General features: G+C 45.9%; 3 protein-coding genes across 4 annotated transcripts; 2 read left to right on the top strand and 1 right to left on the bottom strand.

The window, feature by feature from the left end:
- Nucleotides 1-3,690: 3,690 nt before the first annotated feature.
- On the top strand, nt 3,691-9,674 carry DG1 (Tetratricopeptide repeat (TPR)-like superfamily protein). Of its 2 annotated transcripts, none has more exons than XM_048706477.2 (9): nt 3,691-4,282; nt 4,553-4,744; nt 4,872-4,953; nt 5,173-5,253; nt 5,371-5,484; nt 6,060-6,153; nt 6,270-6,427; nt 7,621-8,055; nt 8,568-9,674. In XM_048706477.2, the coding sequence occupies exons 1-9, from the start codon at nt 3,714-3,716 to the stop codon at nt 9,273-9,275; spliced, it is 2,433 nt and encodes an 810-aa protein (XP_048562434.1). In that variant the 5' UTR covers nt 3,691-3,713; the 3' UTR covers nt 9,276-9,674. The 2 variants fall into 2 exon arrangements, with proteins under 2 accessions (XP_048562434.1, XP_048562433.1); XM_048706476.2 differs by having other exon boundaries at nt 3,693-4,282; nt 5,062-5,253.
- A 5,024-nt stretch (nt 9,675-14,698) lies between these two features.
- Nucleotides 14,699-15,540, top strand: LOC125546722 (uncharacterized). The gene is made up of 3 exons (XM_087514892.1): nt 14,699-14,966; nt 15,024-15,295; nt 15,424-15,540. The coding sequence occupies exons 1-3, from the start codon at nt 14,699-14,701 to the stop codon at nt 15,538-15,540; spliced, it is 657 nt and encodes a 218-aa protein (XP_087371018.1).
- Nucleotides 15,541-16,141: 601 nt separating this feature from the next.
- On the bottom strand, nt 16,142-17,478 carry LOC125548130 (strigolactones hydrolase CXE15). Its single transcript, XM_048711808.2, has one exon. The coding sequence runs from the start codon at nt 17,415-17,417 to the stop codon at nt 16,398-16,400; it is 1,020 nt and encodes a 339-aa protein (XP_048567765.1). The 5' UTR covers nt 17,418-17,478; the 3' UTR covers nt 16,142-16,397.
- Nucleotides 17,479-20,139: the final 2,661 nt, after the last annotated feature.

A 20,139-nucleotide genomic window follows, 5' to 3' on the forward strand; every position in this document is an offset into this window, starting at 1 on the left:
GCCTATATATATATATCCATATACCCTAAAACTATCGAGGAGCACAATAGATCGGGAGTTCCGCCGCCAGAAGCCTCCGTAGCCACCGAAAGCCAATCTAGACCCGTTCCGGCGCCCTGCCAGAGGGGGAATCCTTCTCCGGTGGCTATCTTCATCATCCCGGTGCTCTCCATGATGAGGAGGGAGTAGTTCTCCCTCGGGGCTGAGGGTATGTACCAGTAGCTATGTGTTTGATCTCTCTCTCTCTCTCTCTCTCGTGTTCTTGAGGTGGTACGATCTTGATGTATCACGAGCTTTGCTATTATAGTTGGATCCTATGATGTTTCTCCCCCTCTACTCTCTTATAATGGATTGAGTTTCCCCTTTGAAGTTATCTTATCGGATTGAGTCTTTAAGGATTTGAGAACACTTGATGTATGTCTTGCGTGGGATAACCGTGGTGACAATGGGTTATTCTATTGATTCACTTGATGTATGTTTTGGTGATCAACTTGCGGGTTCCGCCCATGAACCTATGCATAGGGGTTGGCACACGTTTTCGTCTTAACTCTCCGGTAGAAACTTTGGGGCACTCTTTGAGGTTCTATGTGTTGGTTGAATAGATGAATCTGAGATTGTGTGATGCATATCGTATAATCATACCCACGGATATTTGAGGTGACATTGGAGTATCTAGGTGACATTAGGGTTTTGGTTGATTTGTGTCTTAAGGTGTTATTCTAGTACGAACTCTAGGGCTGTTTGTGACACTTATAGGAATAGCCCAACGGATTGATTGGAAAGAATAACTTTGAGGTAGTTTCGTACCCTACCATAATCTCTTCGTTTGTTCTCCGCTATTAGTGACTTTGGAGTGACTCTTTGTTGCATGTTGAGGGATAGTTATATGATCCAATTATGTTATTATTGTTGAGAGGACTTGCACTAGTGAAAGTATGAACCCTAGGCCTTGTTTCCTAGCATTGCAATACCGTTTGTGCTCACTTTTATCATTAGTTACCTTGCTGTTTTTATATTTTCAGATTACAAAAACCTTTATCTACTATCCATATACCACTTGTATCACCATCTCTTCGCCGAACTAGTGCACCTATACAATTTACCATTGTATTGGGTGTGTTGGGGACACAAGAGACTCTTTGTTATTTGGTTGCAGGGTTGCTTGAGAGAGACCATCTTCATCCTATGCCTCCTACGGATTGATAAACCTTAGGTCATCCACTTGAGGGAAATTTGCTATTGTCCTACAAACCTCTGCACTTGGAGGCCCAACAACGTCTACAAGAAGAAGGTTGTGTAGTAGACATCAGTCTACGAAGTAAACGTCCAACCATTGTCGTGCAGAGTGACTTTAGGTCTTCTGTCTCTCAAGTGATAACTGTTGTGGTCGAGTGACTTTGAATCTTCCGAGTGGAATGCCTTGTAGTCAAGTGGATGATGCTATCCCTTGAATGCTTCTGGTTTTAAGATGGTGTCCTAGGGGAGGGTGTATAGGTCAGGCCTATGACCCTACCCTAGGTACATAGCTTCATCGCCGGGGGTTACCGGAACCCCCCGGGAAGTTATTGGGCCTCATGGGCCTAGTGGTGGAAGAGAGGAGGCCGGCCAGGGAGTGGCGCGCGCCCCCCTAGCCCAAACCGAATTGGACTAGGGTTGGGGGGGCTGCCCCCCTTTCCTTCTCTCCTCCTTCTCCTTCCCTCCTTCTCCTACTAGGAATAGGAAAGAGGAGGGGAATCCTACTTGGACTGGGGAGTCCTAACAGGATTCCCCACACCTGGCGCGCCCTCTAGGGCCGGCCACCTCTTCCCTCCCCTTCTTTATATACGTGGCCAGGGGGCACCCCATAGACACACAAGTTGATCTTTTAGCCATGTGCGGTGTAACCCCTCCACAGTTACACCCTTCGGTCATATCGTCGTCTTCATCATCACCGTCACCACGCCGTCGTGCTGACGGAACTCTCCCTCGGCCTCAGCTGGATCAAGAGTATGAAGGACGTCACCGAGCTGAACGTGTGCTGATCGCGGAGGTGCCGTACGTTCGGTACTTGGATCGGTTGGATCGCGAAGACGTTCGACTACATCAACCGCGTTACTAAACGCTTCCGCTTTCGGTCTACGAGGGTACGCAGACACACTCTCCCCGCTCATTGCTATGCTTCTCCTAGATAGATCTTGCGTGATCGTAGGCAAAATTTTAAAATACTACGTTCCCAACACCTACTCGCTGCGACTAAAGATGAATGGAGTCGTTCTTTAAGCGCCAGCCGATATGCGCTCCGCACCGTGAAGATACCATTACGCTCCAGTTCCCAAACGAGAACATCCTCTCCTAGACGTGTGCAAGTTCGATTTTTAACAATCTGCTCAATGCCCACAGGGGCACAATACTCTTGGAGAAGGTCCATACGCCACGTTCCTCGTTCATCCAGCGGCCCGGACACTCTCCGTAGACAACACCGGCCCTGCATGGTGATAGGCTTACCCGAGCCTCCATTCAGGATCCAATAGTCTCTCCATATGCATATTGATTGGCCATTTCCAACCCTCCAAATGATGCCCCGTTTCAAGAGTTCAAGCCCATGAGCAATGCCTTGCCAAGAAGGTATAAGAGCATCTACAACCACAAAAAAGCTAATTCGGTGCCCTATGCACCCGCTTCAGTGTCCACGGACTGGTCCTGCCAATGTCCACAAATGGATGTCGGAGCCAATTTACGGGCTAGCATTGGAGATGCCTTTACTTGTTACTTGTCATCAATTATCTTGCTATCACACTATCTACCCAAACTATTTTACAACATTTGCAGAGAAAACCTTGCAGAAAACCGCCTATCAATATCTTCTGTTCCTTTTTGGATTGGACACTCTTACTTATCGAAAGGACTACGATTGATCCCTTATACTTGTGGATCATCAAACACCAAGACACCGCTATTCGTTCTGTCGCGCATGATTCGGGGTTTCCCCAGAGCCGGATCCATGAGGGAGGGGGTGCGGCAATGCCGCCAAGAAGGTCTACGACATCCGCAACCGTCGCCATCACTGGTCACATGCTCAAGGCTGAGACATGGTCTTCACCCAAACTCCCAACCCGCACCGCATCATCAAATCAAGCAAGCACCACCGCCGAGACATCTCGCAGTCGAAGAAGCCTACCGCCTAAACAGCCAACCGCATCTTGCCGATGTTGCGGGCTGCCACTTACCTGCACCAGCCGCCTGATCTGTCAGCCACCGGTCGGAAGCCATGCCACCAGATGCAACACGAACCGCCGAGGCTTGCTGAGCACCATGCCGGTAGGTACCATAGGTGTGCGCCCGAGGCAAAAAAGACCATCTCGGTCCCGGCCACAACCAAGCTCTATACACGCATGTGCATCACGCACGCCCGTCGGCAGACGGAGACATCAAATCCGGCAGACGCACACACCTCCTTGCTCCATCATCGCGAAGCCACTCCTCATCCTCATACATACTAGAAGGAAGCTCTAGTTCACACATTGGTCAAAACATGGGCAACCAAAACCTTGACCAAAGTATTGGCTAGCCAAATTTTAACAGGCCTAGCTTGGGCTCAAACAAACGCTGAAGTTGGAGTGGAAAAGGGCCAGCCGCCACGGAGGCAAGCCTGTAAGCCCAGTTCTGAAGTGTAGTGGTCTTTGCTGCTGTGGAGGACTGTAGACGCAGCTGCTGCATTCCGCGCGTTCCCGGTCATGGCTATCTCCTCGCCCTCCCCCGGCTTCCGCCTCTCCCTCCACCTCCAAAACCCCACCCCGACCCCCACCCCCCACCCAGGTCCCAACCGCAAGCCCCGGCCGACCCCGACCACCGAGACGCTGCGTCGCCGGCTCCTCCGCAAGGGCGTGTCCGCGACGCCCAAGATCCTCCATGCCCTCCGCAAGAAGGAGGCCGGCAAGTCGCTGCGGCGCGCCAGGAAGGAGGCCTCCGCTGCCGCCGCGCCGCCGAAGGAGGACGCGCTGGTGGCAGAGGAGGAGGCCCGCTTCCGCGCGGCCGCCGAGGAGTACCGCGTCCTCATGGGGCGGCCCTGGCACGGCGCCCGCGGCGTCGTGGGCCCTCCGCGCGCGGCCTCCGGCGAGGAGGGCCTCGTCGGCCTGCGGAAGATGCTCGAGGAGAGGAGCGGTGACAGATTCCAGTGGCTTCTTGACGGCGACGTAGAAAATGAGGGGGCGGAGGATGCCAAGGGGAAGCAGAGGCGCGTCGGCTCCGGCTGGATTTCGGAGGTGGGGGACGAGGAGAGGAGGATTGAGCTGCTGATCAGTAGGTAAGCGATGTTTCTTACGCTTGCTCTTTCAAGACTTTCTTGATTTGTGACCCATTTAGCAGCTTGGGGGTGGGAAAAGAATGATAAAAAAGTGACCAATTTAGCTCCATGGGCAGGCACCTTAAAGGCAGTTATTATAGAGTTAGCATGGATTGTATCTCATAGCTAGACACATGTTTTTTTATATGAGATTCATACTTAATTATCAAGTCACATGTGAACTGGAAGTGTTCTGTTTTCCAAAATTCAGTAAACAAGTTTGTCCACCAGGCTCAATGAAGGGGACCTTAGTTTGGGTGATTGGAGGCTTACTAGAATGATGAAACAAGCTGACCTAATATATAATGAAGATAATCTATTACAAATACTCAAAGGGCTCGAGGCAAAGGGAAACTGGAGGCAGGCTGTTGCTGTTACCGAGTGGGTGTACAATGAAAACAGTTACAAGCATCGAAGAAGCAGGTAATTTTCTGTTTATGCATTCATTTTGTACTCATTTCCTCCTTTCCAGCCACTGTAAGCATAATTTATGGTACAAAATTATGGTGGAATATCAATAACTTAACTTATATGATTATTCCATGTCTAGGTTTGTCTATACAAAGTTACTGTCAATCCTTGGGAAAGCATGGATGCCAACTGAAGCACTGCGGATTTTCACCATCATGAGGGTAGTTTTATTTTTTCCCCATAATCATAATTAATTAATTAGTATGTTTCCCTCTTTCAAAAAACAAAAAAAGTAACTGACATAGACGTTTTATCTTGCTTCACATCAGGGAGATGCTCAAATATACCCTGATATGGCTGCATACCATAGTATTGCTGTTACACTTGGTAGAGCTGGCCTTCTCAATGAGCTAATTAAAATAATCGATTATATGAGACAGAAGCCTTCAAAAAGGGTAATGATGATGCGGCGCAAAGATTGGGATCCTTGTTTGGAGCCGGATGTTCTCGTTTATAACTCGGTTAGAGTAGCTTCTGCAACTTTTCTTTTCATTCCTTTTTCCTAGTTCCCTCTTGGAAGAAGTCTTGATCTTGTTGAAAAGTTGATTGTCTTGTCACTTCGACCTTTGGTTTTATAGGTTCTTAATGCCTGCGTACTATCACAGCAATGGAAAGGGGTATTTTGGGTGTTTCAGAAAATGCGATTCGGTGGATTGACACCTACAGGAGCGACATTTGGCTTGGCAATGGAGGTAAATTGTTTACTTGATGATTGGTATTGAAATTTGGGTAATTTGGTAACATTTTTCTATTCTTGTTTGGTATACATATTTAGAAATAGTTTGTGGCATTTATATCTCGACGAAGATATCACTAATTTATTTGATTATTACCATGTTTTAAATTATTATTATGGGTACAATCTGTTAAGATACGATGCTAAAACTTATTACCATATTTTAACATATTATTGACAAATTGTGTTTGTTTTTGGGAACCACAACTGTTAGTTAGCCAGGCCTGTCTTATTGCAGATACTCTTCAGGCTGTAATACATGCATCTGGTTTACTGTTGGTCTCTGTTTGTATTGTTCTAGAGATTCAGTGCTCTGATTTTGCCCTGCCTGTATTAATATTACCCTTATGTCAAGTTATTTATCTTCCTCCTATGCCTGTCCTTTATCTCATATCTTCATTTGTCCAATCTGTTCCACTCTCAAGGAAATAATATGGTATCACATTTAAGAAAAATATGGTGTTTTTTCTTTGTTGAGTCTGTCATTTGTTTTACCATATTGTTATTCTTACTGGGGCTGCTTTCTGAAAGGTCATGCTTAAATCCAAGAAGTATGAGTTTGTCCAGAAGTTCTTTGAAAAGATGCAGAGAAAAGGGGTACCTCCAAGAGCGATAACTTATAAAGGTAGCGCTGCAGTAAGCTTCATCTGATGTATTGCATTCATGCATTGTAGTTATATTCATTGGATTTGTTATTTGACATTTCAGTTATGTAGTTGACCTTCAAATATTTGCACTCAGTGTTAGTAAGAGCCTTCTGGGAACAAGGGAAAGTAAATGAAGCAGTTGAAGCAGTTAAAGACATGGAACAAAGAGGAGTCGTTGGAGCTGCAAGTGTGTACTATGAATTAGCTTGCTGTCTTTGCAATAAAGGAAGGTGGAAAGATGCTATGTTACAGGTTTGTGATTGATCATGTATACATTTATATCTGCAATCATACTGCTTTCTTCTTTTTGGTGTAACTAGTCAAATAGTGTTGCCTTCTGAGGTTTGTGCTAGATATGATTTGATTTCTTCATCGAGATTTGTTTAGAAAAACAGCCCAGGAACCATGCCATATGTCCTACCAAGGTTAGGAGTAATGTGATAGCTTTTCTTTGGCTGGCAAAAAAGCTGAAGAAAAAAGATGCTCTGATCTTTGATGTGTGTATGATCTTCTGAGAATAGCTAATCTGGTTGTTACTGGAAAAGCCACGAGGTATGAATTTGTGCCCACTAGGGGTTCTTGCCACCTCAAGCTGCACTTATCTGCTGAAAGTTGAGTTCTGGCATGCAAAATCTCAAATGCTACTAACACAAATGGTGGTGTTTAATTTACTAATAAAGTAGAAATATATATTTTGGACTTGCTTTACATAAAAATATATCGGTACAATACTAAATATAATCAATTTAGGTAGTTCGGTACAGACTACCAGTCAAAGTTAAGGAAGTTTGACGACTCAAATTCTAAAACAACACGTCTTTGTGAACAGCGGGAGTAAGAGACTAATTTAAAACTTGAAACAAACTGAGAAAGACAGCACCTTAAATAATCCTGAAAATGTTGTGCTGAGGCAATGATGCATTACCACATAAGATTTCCAAAGCTAAACACTATGAATATTCTTGGTCAAAGTTGTTTATGGGATACCATGTCTTGTCCAACACGTCATATATTCTAGAACAGAGAGCACAGAGGATACGGCTTTCCTCTTCTATTGCGGGTTTTGTTTTGTATCTCCACTCTGGCTCCATTTTCTTCCTGGAGTCAAATTAAGTAATCTTACTTCCGCAGAACACTGGCATTACTGTTTTGATTCCTTATTGCACGAGTAATATCTCCATGTGGGGACTTGGAGATTAAAGAAAAGAAAGGGCAGCCCCAGTGCATGTAGCTCCCGCTTGCGCAGGGTCTGGGGAAGGGTCCGACCACTTTGGGTCTATTGTACGCAGCCTTTCCCTACATTTCTGTAAGAGGCTGTTTCCAGGACTTGAACCCGTGACCTCAAGGTCACAAGGCAGCAGCTTTACCACTGCGCCAAGGCTCCCCTTCAGAGTAAAGAAAAGAAATGTATGCAATATATTCTTATGATAATTTTTCTGTTTCAGGTTGAGAAGATGGAACAGCTTCGCCTCACTAAACCACTGGAGTTCGCATTTACTGGCATGATCCTAGCCTCTTTTGATGGTGGGTATATCTCCGAGTGTATCTCGATATTTGAATCAATGAAGGACTACTGTACTCCAAATATTGGGACGATAAATGTCATGCTAAAAGTGTATGGACGCTGTGATATGTTTGGGAAGGCAAAGGACATGTTTGAGACCACCACATATAGTGTTTGTAGTTCTCAGCCACATACCCGTGACCATTCATCACTTAAAGCAGACGTGTATACATACAGCTCTATACTTGAAGCATCTGCATCCGCCCAACAGTGGGAATATTTCGAAAATGTATACAGACAGATGACTCTTTCTCAACACCATCTAGATCAAAGCAAATATTCATGGTTGCTCATCAAGGCATCCAGAGCTGGAAAGGTGTGTTTATTATCTACTACCCCATAACCTTTTCTGAGATATATGACTTCGCGTTTCAATTCTGAACACAATACTAGCTAAGATCCATGTTTGGATAATATGTTCAAGATATCTGTGCAAATATGGCCTTTTACATCGTATTTAACAAATAAAAGTAAAGTTGTGTTCATCATGGAGTTAACATTTGTTTGCTATCTAATAATATTAATATGGCTACACCCCTGTTTGTGTGACAGTTTGTACTCTCCAGAAGAAATGTGGCACCTGAAACTCCACCTTATAATGATCGTCATTGTCATCATCATCCAAGTTGTTTTCATTTCTTTCATATCCAAATTTATTTCAATTTGCATTGGCAGATCTTCTTCAAGTTTGTGCTAATTTGTGCATCTGACCTCAAGAGAGGGCATTCCAAATACCTTTAGCCTGCTACTAGGAATTGCCGCGGAGTGTGCTTGCACCGAAGGTGACCAAGTGCAGAATTATTTACTCATCGTGCTTTTGTTTTGCAGCCCTATTTGGTGGAGCATGCACTTGATTCAATACTTGAAAGAGGAGAAATCCCTGACGTAGAGCTGTTCACTGAAAATATTTGCCAAACTATTGCTGATAGCGACCATGCAAGGACACTGCATCTCATGAATACTATGTCTGCGTCTTCAGTCGAGATGAATGAACAGCAATGGAGCGATCTACTTCAGCAAAATTCACATCGATTCAGGGTGGATGCGTTGAAAGACCTGATAACGCACCTCAGTACTAGTGATGCCATCAAAACAGATCCCGGACTTGGTTTTGTAAGAGCATTGCAGTCCCAATGTGCAACAATGTTGACGAAAGACGCTGAAGAGCCTCAAGCAGATAATTGTTCACATAGCAATCTGATGGAACAGGATGAGCTCTCTTGCAAGGACTCATTGGGTAGTCATGAATTATCTGATTCCAGTACTGATATCCCTGTATCAGGTGTCAAAGCTGGGTCGGGTGGGGACATTGTACTGCATGGTCCGCATTCAGAAGATGAACATCGTAATCTTGCGCACTGGGGCACACAGGTATCTGCCATCGACAAAGTGCTTGATTCCATGAACTCATTTGGTAACTGTAGTTCCTATGAAAAGATGCCGACAGCATCAGAAATTCTCGAATCATGGGAGCAGGAGTGTGTTGAGGACATATTTGCTCCGAAGAAGGGAAGCAGAGAAACTATGAGAGGATAAATGAATGAAGCACTCAGGCATGTTGTTTGATGTTATTAGTGTAAAATTCAGACATCAATTTGAACTGGCCTCAGGCCTGGTTAATGCGGAAATAATGGAGTCCCGCAGGCTTTGGTTGCTTCTGGTTGTTGTGATCCCACCATAGTTCTGTAGAAGAGTAAACCAACCTGTGAGTATTTATTTGCACACATGTTCTTTTGTTGCACAAATTATTTGCGGAGATGTTGATAAGTGCTGCTCTGGGGTAAATATGTGTGGTAGTTTAGGGACAAACCTGTGTATTAACTTCATTTGTAAGAAGTGGATCGGATCGCGAAGGATACTTAGGCACATGTTCTAGTAGGAACTGTAATAGAACTCTGCTTTTTTGCATAACAAATCACATCAATTTGTGAATCACCGATTGTGGGTGCTTGCTCGAGCCAGTAATGAAAAAAATAGCTCCATGAGCAAAAGCCCCAGAACCATGTCAAGCAAGATTTTGCAGTTGTTAACATGTACAGTGGGTGTTGCAATGAAACACGAGTGCGTAGCTGCGCACATTTTGGAGTTAGTCGGTTCCATTTTAACCTCGTTTTGAGTTTCCTTTTCGAAAAAACTTCATTTTGCAATTAGGAAAACTTTTTCTGAGATTTTTTTACATATGTTAGATTTTCCTTTTTTGAGCAGACTGAGATTTTTTTTGTGAGAAGTATTGAGCAGACTGAGTTTTTTTTTGAACACTTTTTATTTATCATAGCAACTTTATTCACTAAATAATAGCCAGATCGTTACATAGCGTGCGAGAATAAAGTCAGGGACATTCGATTCCCAAGATTCAGACCTACTAATGCTGAAACAATGTTTTGCTAATGCATCCGCCACAGTATTTGCTTCTCTGCTACAATAACCGAAGGCGATACTAGCGAACTCCATGGTCACAAGAGAGCACTCTGCAATGATTGGAACATCAGTTCCCATGTAAGCATTTGGATCAGATATTGCCTCCAACGCCACCATGCTATCAGACTCTATGATGACATTAGTACAACGCAGATTTGCTGCTAAAGTTAAGCCACTTCCAAACAGCTGATAATTCTGCTGAGTGAACATTAGAGACATGGGGTAGAACACATGTTGCAGCTGCCAAAAATTTGCCCCGATCATCACGAGCTATAGCTCTGCGCGCTCCTGACAAAGTTTCTGCATGAAATGACGCATCCACATTCACTTTAACAGCTCCGTCAGTTGGCTTCTTCCAGAGCAGACTGAGTAGAAAAGAGATTTGGGAATACTACACGGGAAAACCGCAGATGGGCCGTATTAACGGGCCTGGATAGCTCGGCCCAAGAGGTGCGGGCCTTTAGTGGGCCACAATTAGTTCTCTACAGAAATAGTCCAAGTGCCATAAATAGCCCAACAGGTCCCGCCATTCACGTGCAGGTGCCGCGGCAAAAGTAAAACCCTCGTTTAGCCGTCGCCCTCAGGCGACCGGCGCGACGCTGTGAATGTGAGCGACTTCATCGATCTCCTTCCCACTACCTTCTGCTTTCTTCCGATTTCATTTCCATGTCATCGTATACGCACTCGCCTCGCCAGGCGACGATTGAAATCTGCCCTACCTGATTCAGTGATTCTGCTGCGTGATTTGTTTTGCATGACTAACTCGATCCTTAGCTACTATGTGAATTTTGTTTCCAAACTCGTTTTTAATGAAATCTCTTATCGGAATCGCATCACAAACAAAGACGTAAAGTAGATCTGGTCTCAACCATTTTTTGCCGCCGGTCGTTACTTAACATTAGATTACATACACTTTGGGACCCAAGCTGATATTTCGAACAATCTCCATGTAATCATTGTATTCGTTGACCTTTTCGAGCCGTCGCCCTGACTCCAGATTGCTTTCATGTCAACAATGAATCCTCCTCGCCAATACGCCGCAGCTGCGAGCGACAACGGACACGTTGTGACTAGTGACATGGACGACTTCGTCTTCAGCGGGGAGGCGGCGGCTGCTGCTCGCTCGGTAAGACTGCCATGCACACCTGAAAAAACAAAATGATATATGCCCAGTAGTCAGTAAATATAGTTAGTGTTTTGCTAATAACATGCATGCTGGCTTTCAGTTTTTAGGTTTAAGTCCATTTCCGGACTTCAGAAAGTCTTTTTCTCTCAAAAGATCGTCCAAATCAAAATACGTTTTGACCATTTCCTTTGTTTTGAAGGCAACTTTAAACTAGACACCCCGTTTTGATATGTTTTCATGAGTTTTTTCTGTATTGTAGTTCTTTACAATATTTTTCTGTGGCATCTTTACTCTAGCTCCTATTGCATTTTTGTGATGTATATTTTCTACTGCATTTTCCGTACATTATCTTTCTTGCTTCATTTGTGCACTAGTTTGTGTCGTCTTTTCCTACTGCTGCATATGTTGTATCCCATGTTTATGATGCATATGTTGTGCCCCATGTTTCTGCTGCATCTTTCTACTAAATTTTTTATAAGAGTTTTGCTTCGGTACACCCCTCTTAAAAGTTTACAAGAATCTAAAGTTTCTACAAAAGGCCATCATCATGTTAGCCTGCAGATCAAACGTGTTGAATGGATTGATTTGGATACAAAAGACTATATTGTCCTTTTTTAATTGAAGAGGTACATTCTAATCTTCACCTTTGATTTGCATCTAAATCCCTAAACTTTTCTATGGGGTGTACCAAAGCAAAGTTCTAGTTTCCACTGTGCTGCAACATTCATCTACTGGTACAAAAAAGAAAGGAAGAAACTAATAACTACCCCCTCCGTCTCATAATGTAAGACTTTTTCACACTACACTGTATTAAACACTCTCGTGCTTACTCTTAGAGAGTGTTTAAGACAAATGAAGAGTGTTTAAGACAAGAGAAACCCCTATAACTGAAGAAGTTTGCCCTATTCTACCAAGAAATATTCCAAATGTGGTGTAAGAATTGGCATGAAAACCCGACCCTGGAATTGCCCAAGCTGTTAATCAATGTAGTGTTAGGTTTCTAAGGTTGTAGATTAAAATTAATTATATTTGGTCTTGAGGTTTCTGGGTTTTAATGGTCTCCTAAGGTCTCAAAGGCTTAAATTAGGATTTAAGTATTTTAGGGCAAATGACTATGTCCTTAACTCTGTAAATTTTTGTGCAGTTAAGTTCCAAACTATGTGGATATCTTTGCAATTAGTGTTCCTAATAGAAAATTCAATTATACCTGGTGTATCTTTGTCAATGTGCATATGTACACATTGTGCTACTAGTGTTGTTAGTTCATGTTGTTGTCCTAGTCCTTATAATCTAACCCTTTTGTAGCTAGGTTAGCTGGCTACCACTCTCTCGTTTACATGGGTATATATCCCCCCACCATCAATACAATTGATAGTGTGAAAACCTTCTTCCTAGTCTAAGCTCTTACATTCTACCAGCCTCTTCCTAAATCATGCGATACTCATTTCCTCACTTCTGCACCTACTTGCCATGGACGGCGCCTCTTCCGTATCCTCTGGCGCAAACACTAAACCCTTCACCGTTGCGATCAGGCAAGTTCCCATCCGACAACATGTTCCTATCATTCTCGACCTCCAGGAATCCAACTATACATTGTGAACTTCAATGATGGTCTTCCGCATGTATGCGCTCACCAACCACATCGACGACTCCGCCAATGCCTGCATGCGCCTCGTCGATCTTGATTGGACATCATTCAACTCATGCATTGTCAATTGGGTGTACACCACCACCTCCTCCTCTCGGAGACCCTCGACATCATTGTCAAACTCGATGACACCACCTACTCCGCCCGGATAGTCGTCCACAACCTCTTCCTTGGTGACCGTGCTCATCAAGGGATCTATGACCTGCACAAATTCCATAGTCTATATCAAGGTGTGATCTCTCCATTGTGACATATTGTAGCAAGCTAAAGTAGCTCGAGGACACTCTTCGGAAAATCATCGGCTACCACACACCAATGAGGGCATTGTCCTCAATGTCATCACTGACCTAAAGTCAGGCTTCAATCAGTCTTCCACCAACATGTCCTTGCGTGGGCCGCCATCCTTCCTCGAGCAAGAGGAGCGGAACATCACCCACATCAACGCCATGGAGGACGAATCCACCCTCCACATCCATGCCCATGGCGACTCATGTTGTCCCAAAATTCAATGCTAGAGTTGTTAGGACTGCATGAGCCAACATGGGCTTTGGCATGGAGGGAACGACAATTTAGAAAGGATGACAACCTGTGCAAGGGATTGCTGGTGACAGACATACTGAAGTTAGATCTTGAGGTTTCTGACGAAATTAAGGACGAGGCCCTCGCTCCTGATGTTCTAGTCGACATGCATCACGATGTGTTCGTGAGATGAGTTAGCTTGCTACAGTATTATGTGATAGAGAGACCACCTTGGTATAGATTGTATAATTTGCGGAGGGCATATATTGCACGATGAGAACGGTTGTTGAGGAAGAGGTTGTGAACGACAAGCCAGAGGAAGTAAGTAGTCTCATCAGGCTTCATGATGATGTCGAGGATTTCCTAGGAGATGGGTGTATACACCTAGTTGATGATGCAAGAGTTGATAGATATATAGTGAAGGACGACGAGGCGCATACGGCCGTCGACGGAGCATTCGACGTGGTCGGTGAGTCCATATTGTAGTTGGATTAATGGAGGTCAAGGACGACAGGAGCATGTTGCTGGATGGGCACATGTTGGGTTGCAAGGGTAGAGGGGGAGGGTTGGTGTTGGCGCCGAAGGAGATGGAAGATGCGTTGTCCATGGTTAGCACGTGTGGAAGCGAGGAAACGAGTATCACAATAATTAGAAAGAGGTTGAAACCATGTAAGAGTTTATACTGGGGAAAATATTATATATACCCATCTACACGAGTGAGACTAACTAACCTAGCTAGGAATGGCTTAGATCATATGGACTAAGACAACAACACAATCATGCACTAACAACACTAGCAGTATCAAACATGTATCCATACAAGCACGTTGAAAAACTCTTACAATCTCCGCCCCAGTCTAAACTCTTACAATCTAAACCATTTAATAGTATATATGCATTACAGCATCCATTTATATGTAATAAATGAAATATAAAATTTCCAACAAATCTTGTAGTTAAAAAATGTTTATCTAGTGGTATTGGTTGCGTGGTTTGTACATAGCCTGTGGGTTACATTTGATATTATCCACTAATCTGAAATTGTCTGCTCACACGGAGATCTCTTTGTGCTGCAGTTTAGAAAGATGGTATTGCTCCACCTGCTTTAATTCTTGGAAAAGTTAACTTCTTTTCGATGATACAGAAATGCATGTTTTCTTGTCAATTAACGTTGCTCATTTAGAAGGGTTGAATTTAACTACAACAGAATAGCACGCCTACTATGGAGTTGTCGATGAAGCTCATGTCATGATCGACACCAAGGCCCAGAAGGTGTGCTTCGCCGAGGATGGAAGCGACGTCGTGGAGTTCCTCGCGGGCCTCCTGTCCCTGCCGCTGGGCACCGTAGTCGACCTACTGACCAAGGAGCGCATGGTCGGCTGGATCGGCAACGTGCTCGGGAGCGTGGAGAAGCTAGATGCGAACTACAAGAGCAAGGAGTTGCGCCTTAGCCCAGCCGTCACCCCGGCCACGATCCCCCTCCTAAAGCAGCTGTTGGGCACACAACTCAGCAACGGTACTGACACCTTCTACACATGTGAAGGCCGTAAAACTGGCGCCTACCCAGGCGTAGGCACTAGCTGTGGATATCTATCGGTGATACGTAACAGAGTCTGCCCTAGATGCAACTGTTATATGCACAGGGCTATGACGCCCGCCGCCGAAACGAATGGGACCCTGGTGGCCGCGGCACCACCGACGACCACGCCGTTACCTGTGGGCATGTACACTGTCGGGGATGACCTGTCTGTGACTTCGGCCTCTTTTTTCGCGACGATCTCGCTGTTGGGCATCAAGGACCTCAGCGCCTTGCAGGAAAAGACAGTGAAGATCGGCAAGGAAGAGGTACATAGTGCTCTAATTTCTTTTGAGTCTTTGAACTTTTAGGTGGTGGTTTTGCTGAAGTTGATCGGCTGGTGATTTACCTTTTGTTTTGTGTGTGTTTGTGTATGTATGGATTTTTTTTAATGTAGGCACTAGAGATATTTGCTGCTTCCCTGAAGTCCAAGACCGTCCTGTCGGATGTCTTTCTGCCGAAGAAGAATGCTCACCACAAGAGAGAACATCCTGAGGGAGTCATTCATGTATGACTCGGTGCTTGCTGTTTTAGAATTCTAAATACCTTTTTCGATATCATATTTATGAGGAAGGAGATGTATTTGAGTGACTTGGTACTTGTTTAACTTACTACCATAAGTTAATAAGTTATTTATATAGTGAATTCCAAATTTTACTCTTTAAGTGTCAAGTTGGGATATTTCTTGGTCTATTTGAGGAGTATAAAAATTGTCCTAGTTTCTTCCATAGTTAAGCAAGTTAGTCTACTTTTATCCATTTTAAAGTTTTGCATCATTCTGTCAAGTGAGGCCCATTGTTAATTCGATATAGATAGATGAGTCAGCCCTCACATCGGTGAAGAATTCGTGCAAAATGCGTCTGACGTGATAAATGGGGCCCCAACTTGGGCCGAACCATGTCACCACACCCGATCCAGTCCCCTCTCCCTCGAGGCCTCGACGCGAGGTAGGGATTAGGAAGTGGAGGTGGTGACAGCAGCCTGGTGGTGTGTTAGAGAAGTGGAATCGCTCATAAATTATTTATGTCATATGAGGAGTCACGATTTTGCTTATGTTTGTTTTGGTGTCCTACAATATGATGTGACGCTAACATCACATTGTATTTCAACAGTAGTAACTCGAAATAATAGTTTCTTTTGAAGCAAATTTAGGAATATTAGTTCCAAGGAAATCTGGAGAAAGTTCGAAGATCACTAATGAGACAAGACAACACAGAACATCTCACATACGGTTTTCACTTTTCAGACCTCTTCCAGAATGCAGTTCTTCCATCAAATGGTTCATTAGGTTGCGTGGCCGGATTTACATTATTGAAGTAAGTAAAAATCCAAACGATTTGCCACACGAGAATCAGGAGATCACCAAACACTTCAACCATCAGTGGACGTATTACGTGTGGTACCTGCGTACACAAACCGCTTGAGGACACGCATCAGCTCGTTGGCCGCCTCGCCGAACGGCCGGAGGACAGAGAACCCGTGCTGTTCTCCGGCGAACTCGGCCACCTCCACGGCCTTCCCCATCTCCCTCAGCCTCGCGGCGTACCCCATCACGCGGTCGCGGAGCACGTCGCTCTCCGGCGCCACCACGAGCACCGGCGGGAGATCCACGGACGCAAGGCTGGGGCTCTCCGGGCCGAACGGGTTGGCCACCGGGTGGTCCCTGCTCGCCCCCACCGGCAGCGACATGCGCCAGAACATGTCGGATCCCTCGACCGTCAGGGACACGTCCGCCGGGGGGTCGGCCTCCGTCGCCGTCCGCTCGGCGCCGCCGAAGAACGCAGAGATGAGGACGTACCCGGCGACGCGCACCGGGTGGACGTCTCGCTGCGCCGAGGCGGCCTGGACCGTGACGTGGTGGGCCAGGTTGGCGCCCGCCGATGCGCCGGAGATGAACGTCCGGCCAAAATCGGCCGTTTCGGCGAGCCAGGGGTCAGCGCCAACGCCGAGCTCGGCCTGGTCGCGCAGCCAGGAGAGGAAAGCCGCACCGTCCTCGATGGCCGCGGGGAGGCGGTGCTCGGGGGCGAGGCGGTACTGGACGGACAGCACGACCGCCGGGAGCTCGGCGGCGGCGCGGAGGCAGTAGGTGTGGAAGTGTGGCTGCGCGAAGGAGCCGAGGCAGTAGCCGCCGCCGTGGAAGTACACCAGCACCGGGAGCTTAGGGCCGCCGGCTTCCGTCACCGACGACGACGGCCTGTACACGCGGACGCTAAGGCCGCGCGGCGCGTGGTACTGGGCGTCCTTCCACTGCACGCCGGGGACGTCCGGCAACGGGTCCTCTGGCCAGAGCACGGCTTCGTCGCCGCGGACGACCGAGCCGTCGCTGAGGAGCTTGAGGACGCCCGGCAGGTCCTCCAAGACCTGCGGTGCTGCGGTGTCTTCCCCGGACATCGTGTGATGGGTCGGTGCCGTCGGACGCCCGGCAGGTTGTCGCGATTCCTGAGACAATGGGGCATCGGATTTATAGATATTATTAGTACTCACGAAGGTTCGTGTCGATCAGACAGCGCGCTCGCATTGGTGGCAGCTCTGGTCTTCTCCAGGTCAAGCGTGGCGCGCGATCGGAAGGTTCTTGCTTGTCTTTGCTGTTGACTAAATACGAAATCATGTCAAACGATACGTCATTCTCGTTTTTTACTTGGCAAAAATGCGGCTTTTTTAGGGGCATACGGCTTTTTATAGAGAGAAACAGAAGATCACTTTTTTTTTGAGAATGAAGATCACAATATACAGGCCGAACTTTTACCGGGACATTTGGCTGAATCAGCCAATTATTATTTTTTTGCTCCCGCAAAACGAAAAACTTGGCCAACATCTGCAACCCGACCATCCCTGTAATCTCCCCTTCCCGATTTGCGGTAACTCCAGCACGACCCCACATCTGCACCGTCAAATTTCAGACTATCCCCTGCGAATAAGGCCTTTCCTAACTGGTTGCGCGCACAACCAGTATCGGAGCCGTCACTGCAGCGTGTGGATCTGCGTTAGCGCGGCCCACATGGCCCCACGCGGTTCTGGCTGTTCGTTTTTTCAAGCGCGATACGAACCGAATACATGTCCTATCGTATCTAGCAGTCTAGCGCGGCCTACCTACGATCGCGGCCTAGGGCGTACTGGCCTACATCCCCGTCCACTACCCCGTGACCAGTCTGCCCATCCACACCCAGCCGGACTCAACTCAAAATTCGAATCCCATTAGGAGGACGCAGCTGCATCGACCGGCGGAACGACGCCCTCCCCATCGCCGCGCCTGGATCTCGCCCCTTTCTCACTACCTCGCCAATGAATCTCGGTGGGCAGTGGCGGAGACAGGGGGACCAGCAGGGGCCCTGGCCCCCCTGGCATTAGGAGTTTGCTGCTAATTCACTGATGAACAATGCGTAATTAGCAATTTTTTATGTTTAAAGTCTATTTTTTCTATGCTTTGGCCCTCCCCAACCTATTTTGACTGCAATCGGCCCCCCTAATTCAAATTTCCTGGCTCCGCCACTGTCGGTGGGGAGTCGTTCACGGATCTCCTGATCAGGTTTATCCTCTCTCAAGATCCTCCTTTTCTTTCTTTGTTTCTCCGGCAACAAATCCTTAAATCTCCGTTTTGCCATGTCCGTGGGTAGAGCTTCTGTTCCCAGCCGGTCGCAACCGAGGGTGTCCCAGATCTGGCTGTGCAAGAGGAGGGGGAGGACGACGGCAAGTGCGGGCATGGAGGGAAATTTTCTGTTACCGATTCTCCTTCCTCAAGTTCTGCATCACAAGTTCATGAGGCCACGGAAGATTTAATCAATGTCCCGGATATTGACAACACTGACAATCCCAGAGAGCCCCCATCTCAATCGCAACGCACTCCAACTCCATGGCCTCAAAGGTACTAGCTCAATCAATCCCCCGGCTGTGAATACAACTTTCAGTCAGCTAGTCCTATTTTCTCACTTTCTCAGTAAAGTAGTTGGCTTGATGAAGATTTGAGGATTCTGGTGAGCCCTAAATTAGAACAGTCAATGATGTGCTCAGTTTCTAGTTTTGGGATTAATGAACATGGACATCTAGGCCTGTGTTGTACACGTAAAATAATTTGATGGAACCAACATTAGGGAAGCACTTGCAGTTCATTCTTTATCATGGGCATTGACATGAACAGGAGAATTTTTTTGGTCGTGTTCAGTTGATTGCTGTCAAAAGTTTGTTTATTTTGGAGCAGATTTTTGTTATTGAGGAGTAGTTGGTTGATGATACAAGACCTTCGCCATGATCAGCGATCATAAACATGTTTATCTGGGGTGCAGTATATGATCCAATTTTCGATTTGTGTCAAGGAATCATAAACTCGGCTATTGGTTACAGTATGTTTTATAGTCAGACTTTCCCACCTTTTTGCAGGCATTTATACGGTCAATATTGACTCAGGCATTGGCATGTGCATTAAGACAATTTCATGAGCAGAATACCTATTAATGCTACATGGTTAATTGTTTTGGAGCAATTGTTTGTTACATATGTGATATGTCCATGCATACAGTATTCAAAACACTGCAACTACTTCTGAATAGAAGTCAGAGTGATGAGCTCACTTTGACTATATTAGACAGATTTTTTTTCATTCCAATTGCGGTTAACATCTCAAGTATATGTAGGGTCCAACTTGGCAAGATACCCGACCATATTATGTGATATTGTTTTCATTATCCGGAAGGATAAGTGCTCTGGAGAAGGCCATGTTTGGGTGGGCCGTGTGGGGCAGGCTCGCACTGATCCACGTGTGAGGGTGACGGCAACGATTCGTGCTGCGCGCACAACCGGTTAGGATTCGTCATATTTGGGTACAGTCGCGCAATTCTGCTCAAGTATTCCTCATATTTAGGTGCCAGTTAATTTTTCGGACTAGACAAACATGTTAAAAGTTTAAAACATGCCTTGCTACCTGTTTACTTTGGCAGCCATACTTTTTAGTTCACCATTCATTCACGCTTTTGCACTTCTCTGAACCAGCTTGCCACGACGATGACCATGGCTCTCAAGGCCAGCAAAGATGTCTTGTGTTGTTAACAAAGCTGATTAGGCCAATTCACAATTCCTTGAACAGAGTTGTCTGATGTGAGAAATATCTCCCTGCAACATA

This window comes from Triticum urartu, chromosome 3A, assembly GCF_056163025.1.
Source record: "Triticum urartu cultivar PI428250 chromosome 3A, HENAU_Tu73, whole genome shotgun sequence".
NCBI lineage: Eukaryota > Viridiplantae > Streptophyta > Magnoliopsida > Poales > Poaceae > Triticum > Triticum urartu.